This window comes from Carya illinoinensis, chromosome 8, assembly GCF_018687715.1.
Source record: "Carya illinoinensis cultivar Pawnee chromosome 8, C.illinoinensisPawnee_v1, whole genome shotgun sequence".
In the NCBI taxonomy this organism is placed as follows: Eukaryota; Viridiplantae; Streptophyta; class Magnoliopsida; order Fagales; family Juglandaceae; genus Carya; species Carya illinoinensis.
Genome location: NC_056759.1, coordinates 12,793,572 through 12,806,217, shown reverse-complemented (window position 1 = coordinate 12,806,217; position 12,646 = coordinate 12,793,572). Strand labels below are relative to the sequence as shown.

General features: G+C 38.7%; 1 protein-coding gene across 1 annotated transcript; it reads right to left on the bottom strand.

Moving 5' to 3' along the window:
- Positions 1-8,076: 8,076 nt before the first annotated feature.
- Positions 8,077-12,646, bottom strand: LOC122318103 (translocase of chloroplast 159, chloroplastic). The gene has a single exon (XM_043135242.1). It carries the CDS (start codon positions 12,414-12,416, stop codon positions 8,319-8,321), a length of 4,098 nt encoding a protein of 1,365 aa, XP_042991176.1. The 5' UTR covers positions 12,417-12,646; the 3' UTR covers positions 8,077-8,318.

The following is a 12,646-nucleotide window of genomic DNA, read 5'->3' as shown; positions in this document are numbered from 1 at the left end:
GTCACAGATGAGGGAGGGAGATGGCGGAGGTTAGGTTTCAATAACTCATTTTGGGTTTGGCTTCAGCGATGGAGGAGGGAGACAGAGGATTCGTGAGATGGAGGAAAATGGAGGAGGGAGTCTACCAAAAATGGAAGAGTGAGTCTGAAAATGGAAGATGGAGAAAAATAGAAGGCGAGATGAAGGAGGGAAACTAGAAATGGAAGAGTGAAATCAAAATACATTGCATCATTTTTCTCGTAGATCTGTTTGCTTTTCGTAGCAATCCCTACGCCAACTCCCTATATCCATCATTTTCTTTTTACAAATTATGATGACTTGATGGGATTATAAATATATAAATATATATATATATATTGTTTAAGTTGATGTTAAACCTCACAAGGAAAGATATTAATCTTTCAGTACTTCTTTGTTTGCATGATGCTAGATTTAAAATTTTGAAATTAGTATACTTGATATGATTCAATCTTTTCTGTTTAGTGGTCATGTCTACTTTAATTGTTTGCATGATTTAACTCTTGCTTTGGATGATCCTAACATTCTTAAAGTTTTGACTTTGAATAATTTGATATCTAGGTATGATATGCAAGAAGATAGAAAATATCTTGACTAGTTTATCGTATTTATTATTGGTCATTAAAAACAAATTTATATCCTAAAACTATTTTAAAAACTTAAGGAAATAAAAATTTGTTAATTTAGAGTTCTACTCCTAATGCTAATATTCAAGTTGTTCTTCTTATTTGATTAAGACATTAATTATTTTTTCAAAGATTTACAACAAGAATCATTACAACAAATCTTAATATTGGGAGAATCAGACAATTTAATTTCTAAGCAATATTCAAAATCACTATAACTGAATTCATTAATGTCGGATGATGCAGAAGATTTTGTTTCTAAGAGAAGAAACAAATCCTCTTTATTATTATCATTAATGTTTAACTGATTAAGCTTGTTTTAAAATTTATTGGACTTTTTGGTACATTTATCAGTAAAATATCTAGACTTACCACAATTAAAATATTTTCCTTTTGAAGGATTTTGAATATATGTGTGTGTGTGTGTATATCTTACATAAGCCTACCTTATTAAATAAGTTGTTATCAATCAAGCACTTTTTAGCGTAGAGTAGTAAAAACATATAATATTATTATTCTCAAAAATAAAAATAAAAAATAAAAACAAACAAACATCAGCTAATAATGTGTATATATATATATAGAGAGAGAGAGAGAGAGAGAGAGAGAGAGAGAGAGAGAGAGGTTCACTTTAGGAAATATTTTCATAGGTGTCACGCAAAACATTAGCGTGATATTCATAAACTAATCAGGGACACAATTCATGTGAGTGTCTTTCGCTGTTTATAGATCATGTTTGTGTGAGTGTTCTTTCATGAACATATCTTCACTCTAACAAATAAGAGAAATATTTTAATCATAAATAGATTACATAAAAGTATACATATATAATGGCATGTCTTGATAGCATACATTATGGAGGGATCAAATATTTCAAGCCCAGCCCAAGGTGTGGGGTCTCATTAGGAGGGAGAAAAAAAAATGAAGGAGGACTCAAAAGACTAAGGAAAGAAAATGTGTCAGGAAAAAAAAAAGATGTGAAATAAAGGAGAAGAGATGTGACGTAAATAAAGAAAGGGACAGAGGAAAAAAGGAAGAAACCAGACCACTTTAAGGGAATTTCTTCCAAATGACTTTTTGGCCAGACTACGGCTTCAGCTTCTTCAACCTCAAGACAAGGACTTAAGTAACAACATCTCTCTTAGAAGATAGATCACCAATCTCCATTATACAATGAAACTCACCTTGTTGCTGTGATAGAGGTTAAGCAGTTTATAAGACCGCATGCATGTTAATGCCAAGAAATCGATTTCGATAAAGACATATTGGGACATTCGAGCAATGCCTGAGTGGGGTTAAGCAGCCAATGTTTTGCACCACAAGAATCAATTATGTTAGTAAAAATGGAATTTACATAAATTTTAAAAAGAGACAAATCGAGGTGTTTTAGCTGCTATAGCCAATTTTTGCTTGGCTGAAATTGCTCGCTGCAAGTTGTTTCTTCTCTTCCTCTCTCTTCTTTTCTCCTTTTTCTTTTTATTTTTTATTTTCTTCTTCTTCTTCTTCTTCTTCTTCTTCTTCTTTTTGAGGTTGTTTGCTACTAGGGGAGTTATCTGCCTTTGAACACTTCAATAGTAGAGGAAGTCGTAGGGCTAAGGAACTTGTGGGTCGAGTAAGCTACGATGGCCAAAGGCTTCATTTCTAAATAACCCCGTTGTTGAGGGGCTATTGGCCGAGAAACCTATGTGGTTGAGGGACTTTCATAGTTGGGTGATGGAGGCAGAGAACTAGTGGCCAAGTAACCTACTTTGGCCGGGAGAGTGGTGGCTCAAGAACTCCAAGCTCAAGTTGTGATGCATGCGTGTGAGGTGCATGTTGGATTGCATTGCCGAGATGTGTTGGCCTTTTGCATAGCATCGACTGCCTGCTTGCATATGGCCGAGATGCTCGGCGGGATACATGGCAGGGTGATGAGGGGTTGGTCTGGATGGTGATACTACCCTCTTGCTCATGGTCGTGATGCAGTTCGTGATGCTCATGCAAGGCAGGACGAGATGGGTGCATGCCAGGATGAGTGGCTTGGCCGTAACATGTACGTGGCCAAGATAAGTGGCTTGGGGTGGGATGGACGCCTGTCTTCATGGCCATGGAGTTAGACGAGTTGTGGAGCACCCCCGCCACCAGCAGAGATCACTGGCAGTCCTGGTGTTGACCGTCGATGGGGATAGGGGGCCCACTTGAGCTTTTCATGAGTTGATGTACACTGGATGCAGGTGTCCAAAGTAGTGGTCAGGGATTGCCTAATAGCCGGTGGAAGATGTTGGCAGTCCAAGTGGTGACCATCGGCAGGGGGCTCACTACAGTTTGTTGTGAGCTTGCCATGAGCATATTACATGGTCAAGTCGTGCGAGACCGCGACGGTCTTGGGACCACTTCTGAGCTTACAAAAGACGCCGACGATCTAAGTGGTGACCACCAATAAGGGGCCCAAGACAGTTTCCCTTGCACAGTGCCGCGTATCACCATGCACAGTGCTTGCCCACTGTATATATGCATGTGCTCAGTGTAGTTTTTGGCACAGTATTTATATTGTGCACTTAAATACATAGTGTACTTAAAGTATATGGAGCAATGGGCACTTACAGCTCAAGTGGCCAAGGAATTTGGGTTCCCAGCCCTAGACATTGCGTGCATGGAAAGCACTTAAGTGCAATGAACTTAACCACCTAGGCAAGGAAAGGTTCACTAGCCCATTTTCTACAGCAGTATTTTTCATAAAAACAAAATTCGAAAGGTTGAGAACACTTATCTGGGAGAATTGCATCTACTCGTTTAGTGACTATTTAGCGCACTAGAAAATTATCATTCTACCCACCTTAGGTATAGAAAGTAAATCAACTATATTGACGACGCCAATTGTTAATGCATAAAATTAGCACAACAGGCTGGAATAGGAGAAATGATCATTCTCAGTCCGCTATAGTGATTTAGGCCTCGATCAATGTGGTTTGAGGCCCTTGGCGGTGGTCTGTGCAGTATTCATACATACATTCATGGCAATGAATGAAAAATATATACAAATAAAATAAAAGAGCGGGAAACACTCAAATTTACGTGGTTTGGTATAATGTCTAAGTCCACGGAGCGTTTGGAGAGTGAAAATCCACTATAATATTCTTATTTTACAATCTCTAATAGTCTCTCATCTTCACTGTACAATAGAGATCAGCGATCTATCTTCTGGGGGAGATGTTGTCGCTAGAATTCTTGTCATGAGATTGAATAAGCTCAAGCCGTAGTATGACCAAAAAGTTATTTAGAATAAGCCCCCTGAAGTAGTCTGGTCCCTTCCATTTATCCTCTACACTTGCCTTCTTTACGTCACATCTACTCTCATTTATGTCATATCTCCCATCTCCTATTTTCCCTCTTGACACATTTTCTTTTCTCAGTCTTTTATCCCCTCTTTCGTTTTCTCTCTTTCCTCCCAATAAGACCCCTCACCTTAGGCTAGGCGTGGAGACCCATTATGGGCTTGAAATATTTTATCTGCTTTACTTAAATTGTAAAATTACTTTAATCGTAAAATAAATCTAATAGATCACATGAACTCACCTCACTTTGTAAATTTGTTTTTGTATAATCGATTTATGTCTGCAACACTTCTTAATAAATAATATTATTCCCAATGAATTTTTGGTCTCACACTTTTTCATCCTTTTTTTTTTTTTCTCAACACTTGTTCATTCTTATCAATTTTTTGACCTCACACTTCTTTCAAAGTTTTGCTACACATAAACCCACACACCATATATTTTTTTCTTTTTTAAATTTTTTTTGGATTTATTATTCTTAAACTAATTGAATTATTCTACTCATTATCCATATACCAAATATTTAGTAAAAGAAAAAAAAAAATTGTGGTGAGTTATATGTAGGCTTATGTTTAGAATTTTTCTTTCATCGAATGCGCTTCAAGGAACACCACGGTCTTCATTACATACATACACCCAATCTATCAGTCGCAGTATTCTCAAGAATATATTTGTAAATATGTTTATTAACACAAAAAATACATTTTTATATAAAAACCTATTACTATAAAAATTAGATTAATTAATAGAAAAATACTATTTATACTTATAAGAAAAATTCTACTCATCATCCCACAGATTACACATTTTTTAATTTTTTTTCCTTTTTCACATAACAAGTATATGGTGTATGAATAATTTGTAGAACAACTTAATTAGTTCAGCAAGAATAAAATAAAATAAATAAATATTTTTTTTAAATACATAAAATATGCGGTATGAGATGATGAATGACATCTCTTTACATATAATTTTACTTACATAACTATACATATTCTGTAGTTTCCCCTTAAGAAAACTACAACAACAAATAGCTCCATCTTTCAGCAAGTGTATTAGCTATTAAAATGGAGAGGATTTTGAAATTTTAAATTCAAAATTCAAATAAAAATAGAAAAATTGATAAAATGAGATGGATAAATAGTCAATATGGGTGATATTGTGTGTAAAATTATAAGTAGAGTAGTGCTACATCTCCCAAGGGATGTTGCCCGAGAATCTCACAAGAAGGCAAAAAAAGTTTTTCTATTTTTTTTGATTTGTTTTCATTCATTTTTTTTTATATTCTTAAATATTTTTTTTTTAAATCACATTATTAAAAAATATTTTCTTAATCAATAAGTAAAAACAAAAACAAAAATACGCCATCGGAAAAAATGCTCCGGACCCATTATCAAAATCTCAAGCATGTCTCTTATAAGTATACATCACTACTCTAATTAATAATAGTGCCACGTTAAGTCAAAGTACTTCATAATTAATGTATCGAGCAATTAATCGTGAGTTGATAATCAAGCTTGAGTTAAGGCAATCATAAGGACCATCTCTGCAACAAACCCACCATTTCTTCACCAGCAGCTTTATAATGTCATCTCTATCCACGGTAACAAATACGATCTACTGTGGACGGGTGTGGAAAACTTTTTCACACCAGCCAACAACAAACTGACATATAGGCAATTTATTCTTCACTAACTTGCATCTGCACGTATGAGAAAGACGCCTAACATATCCCATCTTCAAGCTCCCTCTCCCTCTGTTCTTCACTCTCCCTCTCCCACCCAGTCCCTCTGTTCTTAACTACAATACATTATCAGAAGCCGAGATTTGCTAGAGCAACAGCTAGGAGTCAGCATTTTGCAATTGCTTAATTAGGCGCCCCAAGTCGTTCGACACGGTCAAACTCTGTTCAAAATATAATCTTTACAAGAAGTCAAATTGGTGCCGTTCCACGTCCATTACCACTCCCACATGTGATTTTCTCCCCCAACAGCACCAGCGCAGACAGATATTTAGATCAAGTTCCTATTTTTGCTACCATTCGAGCACTTGAATCTGTAGAGGGAAAATATCTTTTCTGGCTAATGAGAAAATTACTTGTCAGAAACACATTCAGAGCATATTTTCTTCAACATTGCAAGAGGACATCAAACAAAATTGGAATGTTTATTTGGTATTTTTTTTTTTTTTTGGGAGGGGGGGCGATTATTGTGTTAGCATATGCACAGTTTGTTCAAAGGTAGAATTGCAAAACTTCAAAGCACTGAAGAACAACCATTTACCATATGCAGATGGCATAGAGATTTTTAGAGGTGATGAAGAATTTCAGAAGTAATCAATTATGAGAAATATAGTTCCTTGATGGCCAGGAACATGTTCTTATTCGTGTTGCCTAGCTCATTTTTGTAATACTTCGAGGTTGGTCTGTTGGGGGCCTGTCGGCGTTGGACCGTCAGCTCGAGAGGGCTATCACTTAGATGGGTCCGTCGTCACAGATGGGAGGCAGAAAAAAGAGAGGAGCTGGTGGGAGAGGGAGAGTAAAGAACAGAAGGAGAGGCAAATTGAAGATGGGATATGCCAGGCATCTTTCTCGTACGTGCGGGTGCAACTTAGTGAAGAATAAATCGCCTACGTGTTAGTTTGTTATTGGCTGGTGTGAAAAGCTTTTCACACCCGTCCGGCCTCAAGTTTTTCTCTTAATGGAAAAAGAACAGATGTATAGAACATACAATATAGAAGACTTTTCTGGCAGTATGTTCTTTTTTTCTCCTTCATTGATCCCATCATTCTCTGTCATGTTCTCTTCCTTGAAGAATGAAATAAACAATAACATAATTAATGATTAATGAAAATTGTCTTTTACGAGCTGGGAAGTGTAAATGTGTAACATATTTTGTATAGCCGTAGTAGCCCCCTTATTTCTCAAGAAATGGCACTGAAAGGACGGACCATTAGCATCATAAGAGGATTGGATCAGATCGGAAAAACCGACAGAATGGTTCAATCCAGATCAGATTAGACTGATAATCTTATTGGTCAGTCTCTGGGTGTGGTTTTTTGAATCAGACGAGACCAAATGTATATATATATATATATATATATATATATTTTATATATAATAAATTATTTTATATAATAATTGTTTAAGTTAATTATGTAATTTTTATCAAAGAGATTACCATTGACCATAGATATAATAAAATTATTTAATATTTATTAAACATATATAAAATGTTGAAATCATAAGAAGACCGAATCAGATCGAAAAAACCGATTAGACCGAATGGTTCAGTCCAAACCAAATTAGACTGATAATCTTATTGATCGATCTCGAGTGTGGTTCTTTTGGACCAGACCGAACCAAAACTGATCAAATGTATATATATAAATATTTTATATATATAATATATTATTTTATATAGTAGTTGTATAAGTTAATTATGTAATTTTCATCAAAGGGATTACTATTGATCATAGATATAATAAAATTATTTAATATTTATTAACCATATATAAACTGTTGAAGAGATCACTTAATTTCATTAACCATATATATAATGAAAAAAATGTTCATAGACCGAATCATACCGAATTAACTGACTGGACTGATCCAGCAAAAATGATGGACCGAAATTTTCAGTCCGTGACTCCCTCCGGACCAGACTGATTACACCCCTACGGACCATAGAGAAAAAACAGACCATAAAATGCTACAAGGTTCTGCCACTTCGATTTCAACTACTATTTCCAAACACAATTGAAGCAGAAAAGCAGGTAGTAAGGCAACATCAGTTCCAGTAAACACATGCCATGCATCTAAAAGGCTTATAGAAGTGCACTAGTAAACAGAAGCAATATCAAACACTTGCAAAGGGATCACACTACAAGAAGGAATAATGATCGGATTATTTATTTAGTGCTTGCAATCTCGTGCAAAAGCGGTGGGGCTATACATAACAATCATTTTTTTCAGTAACAGCCGAAAGCTGGAAGATAACAATGACACATTCACACAAGGTGCTAATGAAATGTTCTAGGTGTGGTGTTAGTTATAATTCATGCAGAGTCTGCACCCTGCTGCATATGTGCGTGCGAGTGTTCGAAGAGAGAACACGGTATTAACATCATATCCAACTGAATAATAATAATATTATATCAAATACCCTCGTGGTTCCATCTCATTTTCAATACAATTTATCATGCAATGCAAAATGTATCTGACAAAAACAGGTTCTGAATCAAATTAGATGAGTATTATTCGGCAAAGTGATAAAGACAATAAGCAGATTATGCTTTTATCTATACCAACTTTGTGATGCTTCAGCATAATTGAACGAAAAGAACAAAACATTCAACGCAGCTAGTAGATGGAGTAATTCTCACTTGCCCCTGGCCAGATGATCTTGTAGATAGCCCTGACGATCGGAAGAATACCCACAAGTGCAAGCTGGAGTTGATCTGAACTGCTCGTTCTAACAGTAATCTGTCCACTGAGCTTGTTGTTCAGTCCTGCACGAACAGCTACCTTGTAACTCCTTCCAATTGAAATCTGTGACTGAAAATTCGCCCCCAGTGCCGTGTCACCTTTCCACTTAACTAGAGATAGACCCAATGAGGATTGGTCCTGGCCAATTGGATAATCTGCTTCTCTGAGACGCACTTCTAAATTGGCTCCATATGCTGAATCACCCTGAGATCGGACTGTACCAGTGCTGCCTACCAATACCAGGCGCTTTCCAAGTGCAATCTGGTCCTCAATTTTAACTCCAGTGGACACATTCTCGCCTAAAAATGTCAAAGATACACCTGCAGTTGTCTTGTTCTTTTTCAAGTTTTTGAATTTTGTCTCTCCTCTCACAATATAAGCAAGTTGCTTTCCAATAGTTTGGATATCAAAACCTGCCATGCTTGACCCATTCTCCCCATGCTTAGCAGAAACAGCAGAATCCACATGGAGATTGAACTCCTTCTTATCCTTCGTTATTTGGACGGTAACAGCAGCTGGAAACCGACTAGCAATGGCCAGACTTTGCTCCAGATTGACACCATCATAACCACAATCATGGTCCCAACCATGGGTATCCAATACCGGTCGTGTCACAAATTGAGAAATTGGCTCCAAGAACCGGTATCTGTAAGATGGATTATCACCATCAAAAGAAGGTGGCAAAGCCGTGTCAGGTAACACAACTGGAACAGCAGCTGGAGTTCCATTTTCACCATCATCTTCCCCATCAAAACCATAATCTTCTGCATTAACTTTCCCTTTGTTCTTCATATCTCTCAGCCTCTTCAACTCGTCCCTCCACTGCTTCTTCTGGAGGAGTTTCACGCGATATTCATACTCCTCAAAATATGCCTTTTTCTGCTCTTTGCTAAGCTTAGCAATTTGATATTTCCTAAGAGGCTTAAAGGGCGGTAGCTGGTCATACTCATCCTCCTCCTCCTCCGCTTGTTCAGAATCGGACAAGTCATCCAAGTCAATATCAGAATCACCATTGTCACCACCTTGATCAGCAGACAGTTTTGGATGCGTACGAGACTGCAACAGCCAAGACAACAGGTATGGAAGTGGAGGCGACCGGGTGCGAAAGCCAAAGAGCTTTCGGTGATCAAACAGTTCTTGAGGTTTTGAAAGATTATTCACTTCAGATAGGATCTTCATGGAGTAACATAGAAGCAATAATTGGGGCCTCCAACTTAAACCATTAGGGAGTATCTTCTGACCTTCTCTATTTTTTCGACAGGAGGGATGATTCTCAACAAGAGATACAGGAGTCATCATCAAACTCGGATTCATAAGACGCAGATCACCAACAGCTTGTCCAATGGTCTGCTGAACAACATGAGATCGCTGAGCAACATATGCATCATAACGCAAGGGGGTGCCAGATGGTCCATCTGGAGGAGCAGAAGCAGCATGAGTTAGAGTGATTATGGTACTTCGCCAGATTGAAGAGCCAAGAGAACTAGCGATTGATCTTAATAGTGGTAGATCGTTAAGATCCCTGGTTTGAGCATCCAACCGATCTACGTAGAGGACAATATCGGGGGGGCATTTTTTTGTGAACTTCTTCACTGAAGATAATATTCTGCGGTTGATACCTTGTTCCAGTGCAGAAGACTTCAGACCTGGTGTATCAAAAACCCTAATTTTAACTCCATCCACTGTCCCAACAATTTCTTTCACATCAGTTGTGGCAGGTCCAAATGCATCGATCAGGGTCTTATCTTCACCAAAAATAGAATTTATGGTGGCACTCTTGCCCACGCCAGATTTTCCAAGAACTAGTATGTTCAAGGAAAAGCTCAAATCATCTTTCCCCTCAGCCTCAAGCAGGACAGATGTCCTTTTTGCAGCTTCAAGGCTAAACAGTTGACCAGTTTGCCTCCCTGCAATAAGTGCCATTCGGTATAGGACCTGTGCTGCTATTGACTCTTCTGGAGATACACCTAATCTCTGTACAAGCCTCAAGAATTTCACCCTTATCTGCTGCAAGTTCTCCAGCTTCTTTTTATCCTCTTCACTCAAGTTGTTCTCAGAGTTATCCCCCACTGTGAGGTCAGGAGCAAAAAGGTTAGACCGATTTTGTCGAGGTGCAGGTTTTACAGACCGGAGAGAAGATCCCAAACCAGCAGGACGCTCAACAGAAAACAGCCTGGACCCATCTTGAGAAGTTATTGTGATACTGCCATCATCTGAGCCAGCACCTGTTGCAGCTTTCAAGAGAGCTGCTAATGCAGCAGAATCAAATAACTCCTTCCCATCCCCCTCCTCATCGGTGTCCACTTCTTCATCAGAATCTGTAACAATTTGACCATCAAGTCTCTGAGAGTGATCATGAGAACTCTCTGCACCAGAACCTCGCTCCAACTCCTCCAAGAACTGTTTGGCAGCTTCCGAACTTCCAAAGATCATACCATCATTCTCCCCATCTGTAAAAGAACCTTCAACCTGGTCCTCCATATCTGAGTGCTGGTTTTCCTCATCTTGAGATTCTAGCTTTATTTCTCGGCTCAAAATGGAACTTAATTCCACAGATTGAATTGAATTAATTTTACCAGAAACCCTGGCTTCATCCACTCGGGCATCTGCACCAATAACACCATTATCTAATGGTCTTTCCACTTCATCTGAATCAGGCTGAGTGACCTTGGGGACAAGTTTTGGCTCATTTTCCCCTTCTGGCTGCTTCTCGGCATTAACTAGACTCTCAGTTCCTCCCTCCTCAACATAAGTCTTTATGTCATCCTGCTTCTCCTCCTCCACTATAGCAGTATTGATGTCCAAGTTCTCAATTTTCTCCACTTCTGCAACACTATTTTTCTCTCCATAAATCCCAACTCCTGCAGCATCAATGCCAAATTTGTTTACGGGCTCAACAATTTGATCAGACTCAGTGCCCACTACCAAGGACTTCAAATCAACCCGTTCTTTTGCATCACCACTAATTTGATCAAACCCATTATCCAAGGTTATGCCTCCACGAACTGGGACCTCCAACCCTCTAATATCAGCATCTTCAATTTCCTCCACGTCCCCAACAACAATTGCTCCTGCCTTTGACAAATTGATATTCAAATTTTCCACAATTGAGTCTCCTCCAGTGGTAAGTTTCACACCATCTAGTTCCAACAGCTTATCATCTACTGGTTTTATGTTTACGGACTCTGCTTGATCAAGCCCTACACCAAGAATTGTACTTTCTTTGGTTGCTACAGCAGCCTCCACAGTTTCTGTTACAACCACGGACTCTTCTCCATCCAAGCCCTCACTTTTCAGCTCTTCCACAGCCTCCTCACCCTTCAATTCAACCACCGAATCTTCAATCCATTTTGCATATTCAAACACCTTATCCTCTCCACCAGCCACCAAAAACTCAGAACCGCCCTTATGAGCATCAACTATACCACTTCCAATTGCCGACTCACCCAAATTCCCATTCAAACTCAGACCCTTTTGCTCCAAAACCTCCTCCTTCTCCAAAACTGCACCCCCAATTCCCCAATTGTCCACAGAACCCTCGACCCCAGCTATTTCCAAAGCCACGCCTCTTTCATCTTCCTCAACCTCCAAACCCCCAAGGTTTTCACCTTCTACAACATAATTTTCATCTTCATCCTCATCATCATCCGCCGATACCTTCGCAACCGGCCGTACGCTTACACTTTTCTGCCTCGAAAATACCAAAGAATCAAACGAAGGGCCATCGGTATAATCCCCTCCACTGGCTTTCTCTAGAGTTTCGAGCCCATCATCACCATTCCCAAACCCCTCATTACCATACCCACCACCGCCACCATTATCCTTGTCATTATCAACCTCTAAAGCATAGTTTTTCATTGAATTGTCGATATCATCAGAATCAAGAGAATAGGAAGTAGGTAAAGATAAACGAGAACCTGAAGAGTTAGAGAGAAGGGACGTCCCTTCCGGAGCAGAGGCGTTGGGGTCCATGGCGTTGAGTGTGCTTCTCTAGCTATAAGATAACGCGAAGAGAGAGAGAATTCGAAAGGGTATAAAGCAGAGATAAAGAGAGAGTTTCAGGGTTTTGCTTTGATTGGTCTTGCGTAAAGATGGGGTTTTGGATAGAGTTTCAGAGATGTGGTTGTCCTTTGTGTTTGTGGGAGGAACACAGAGCGCGAGAGACACCAGAGAGCGGCTTGGGAGATTGTATTTGTGTGAGT

Coding starts and splice junctions, on each gene's coding strand:
- LOC122318103 (XM_043135242.1), bottom strand. CDS start 12,416: ATGGACCCCAACGCCTCTGCTCCGGAAGGGACGTCCCTTCTCTCTAAC.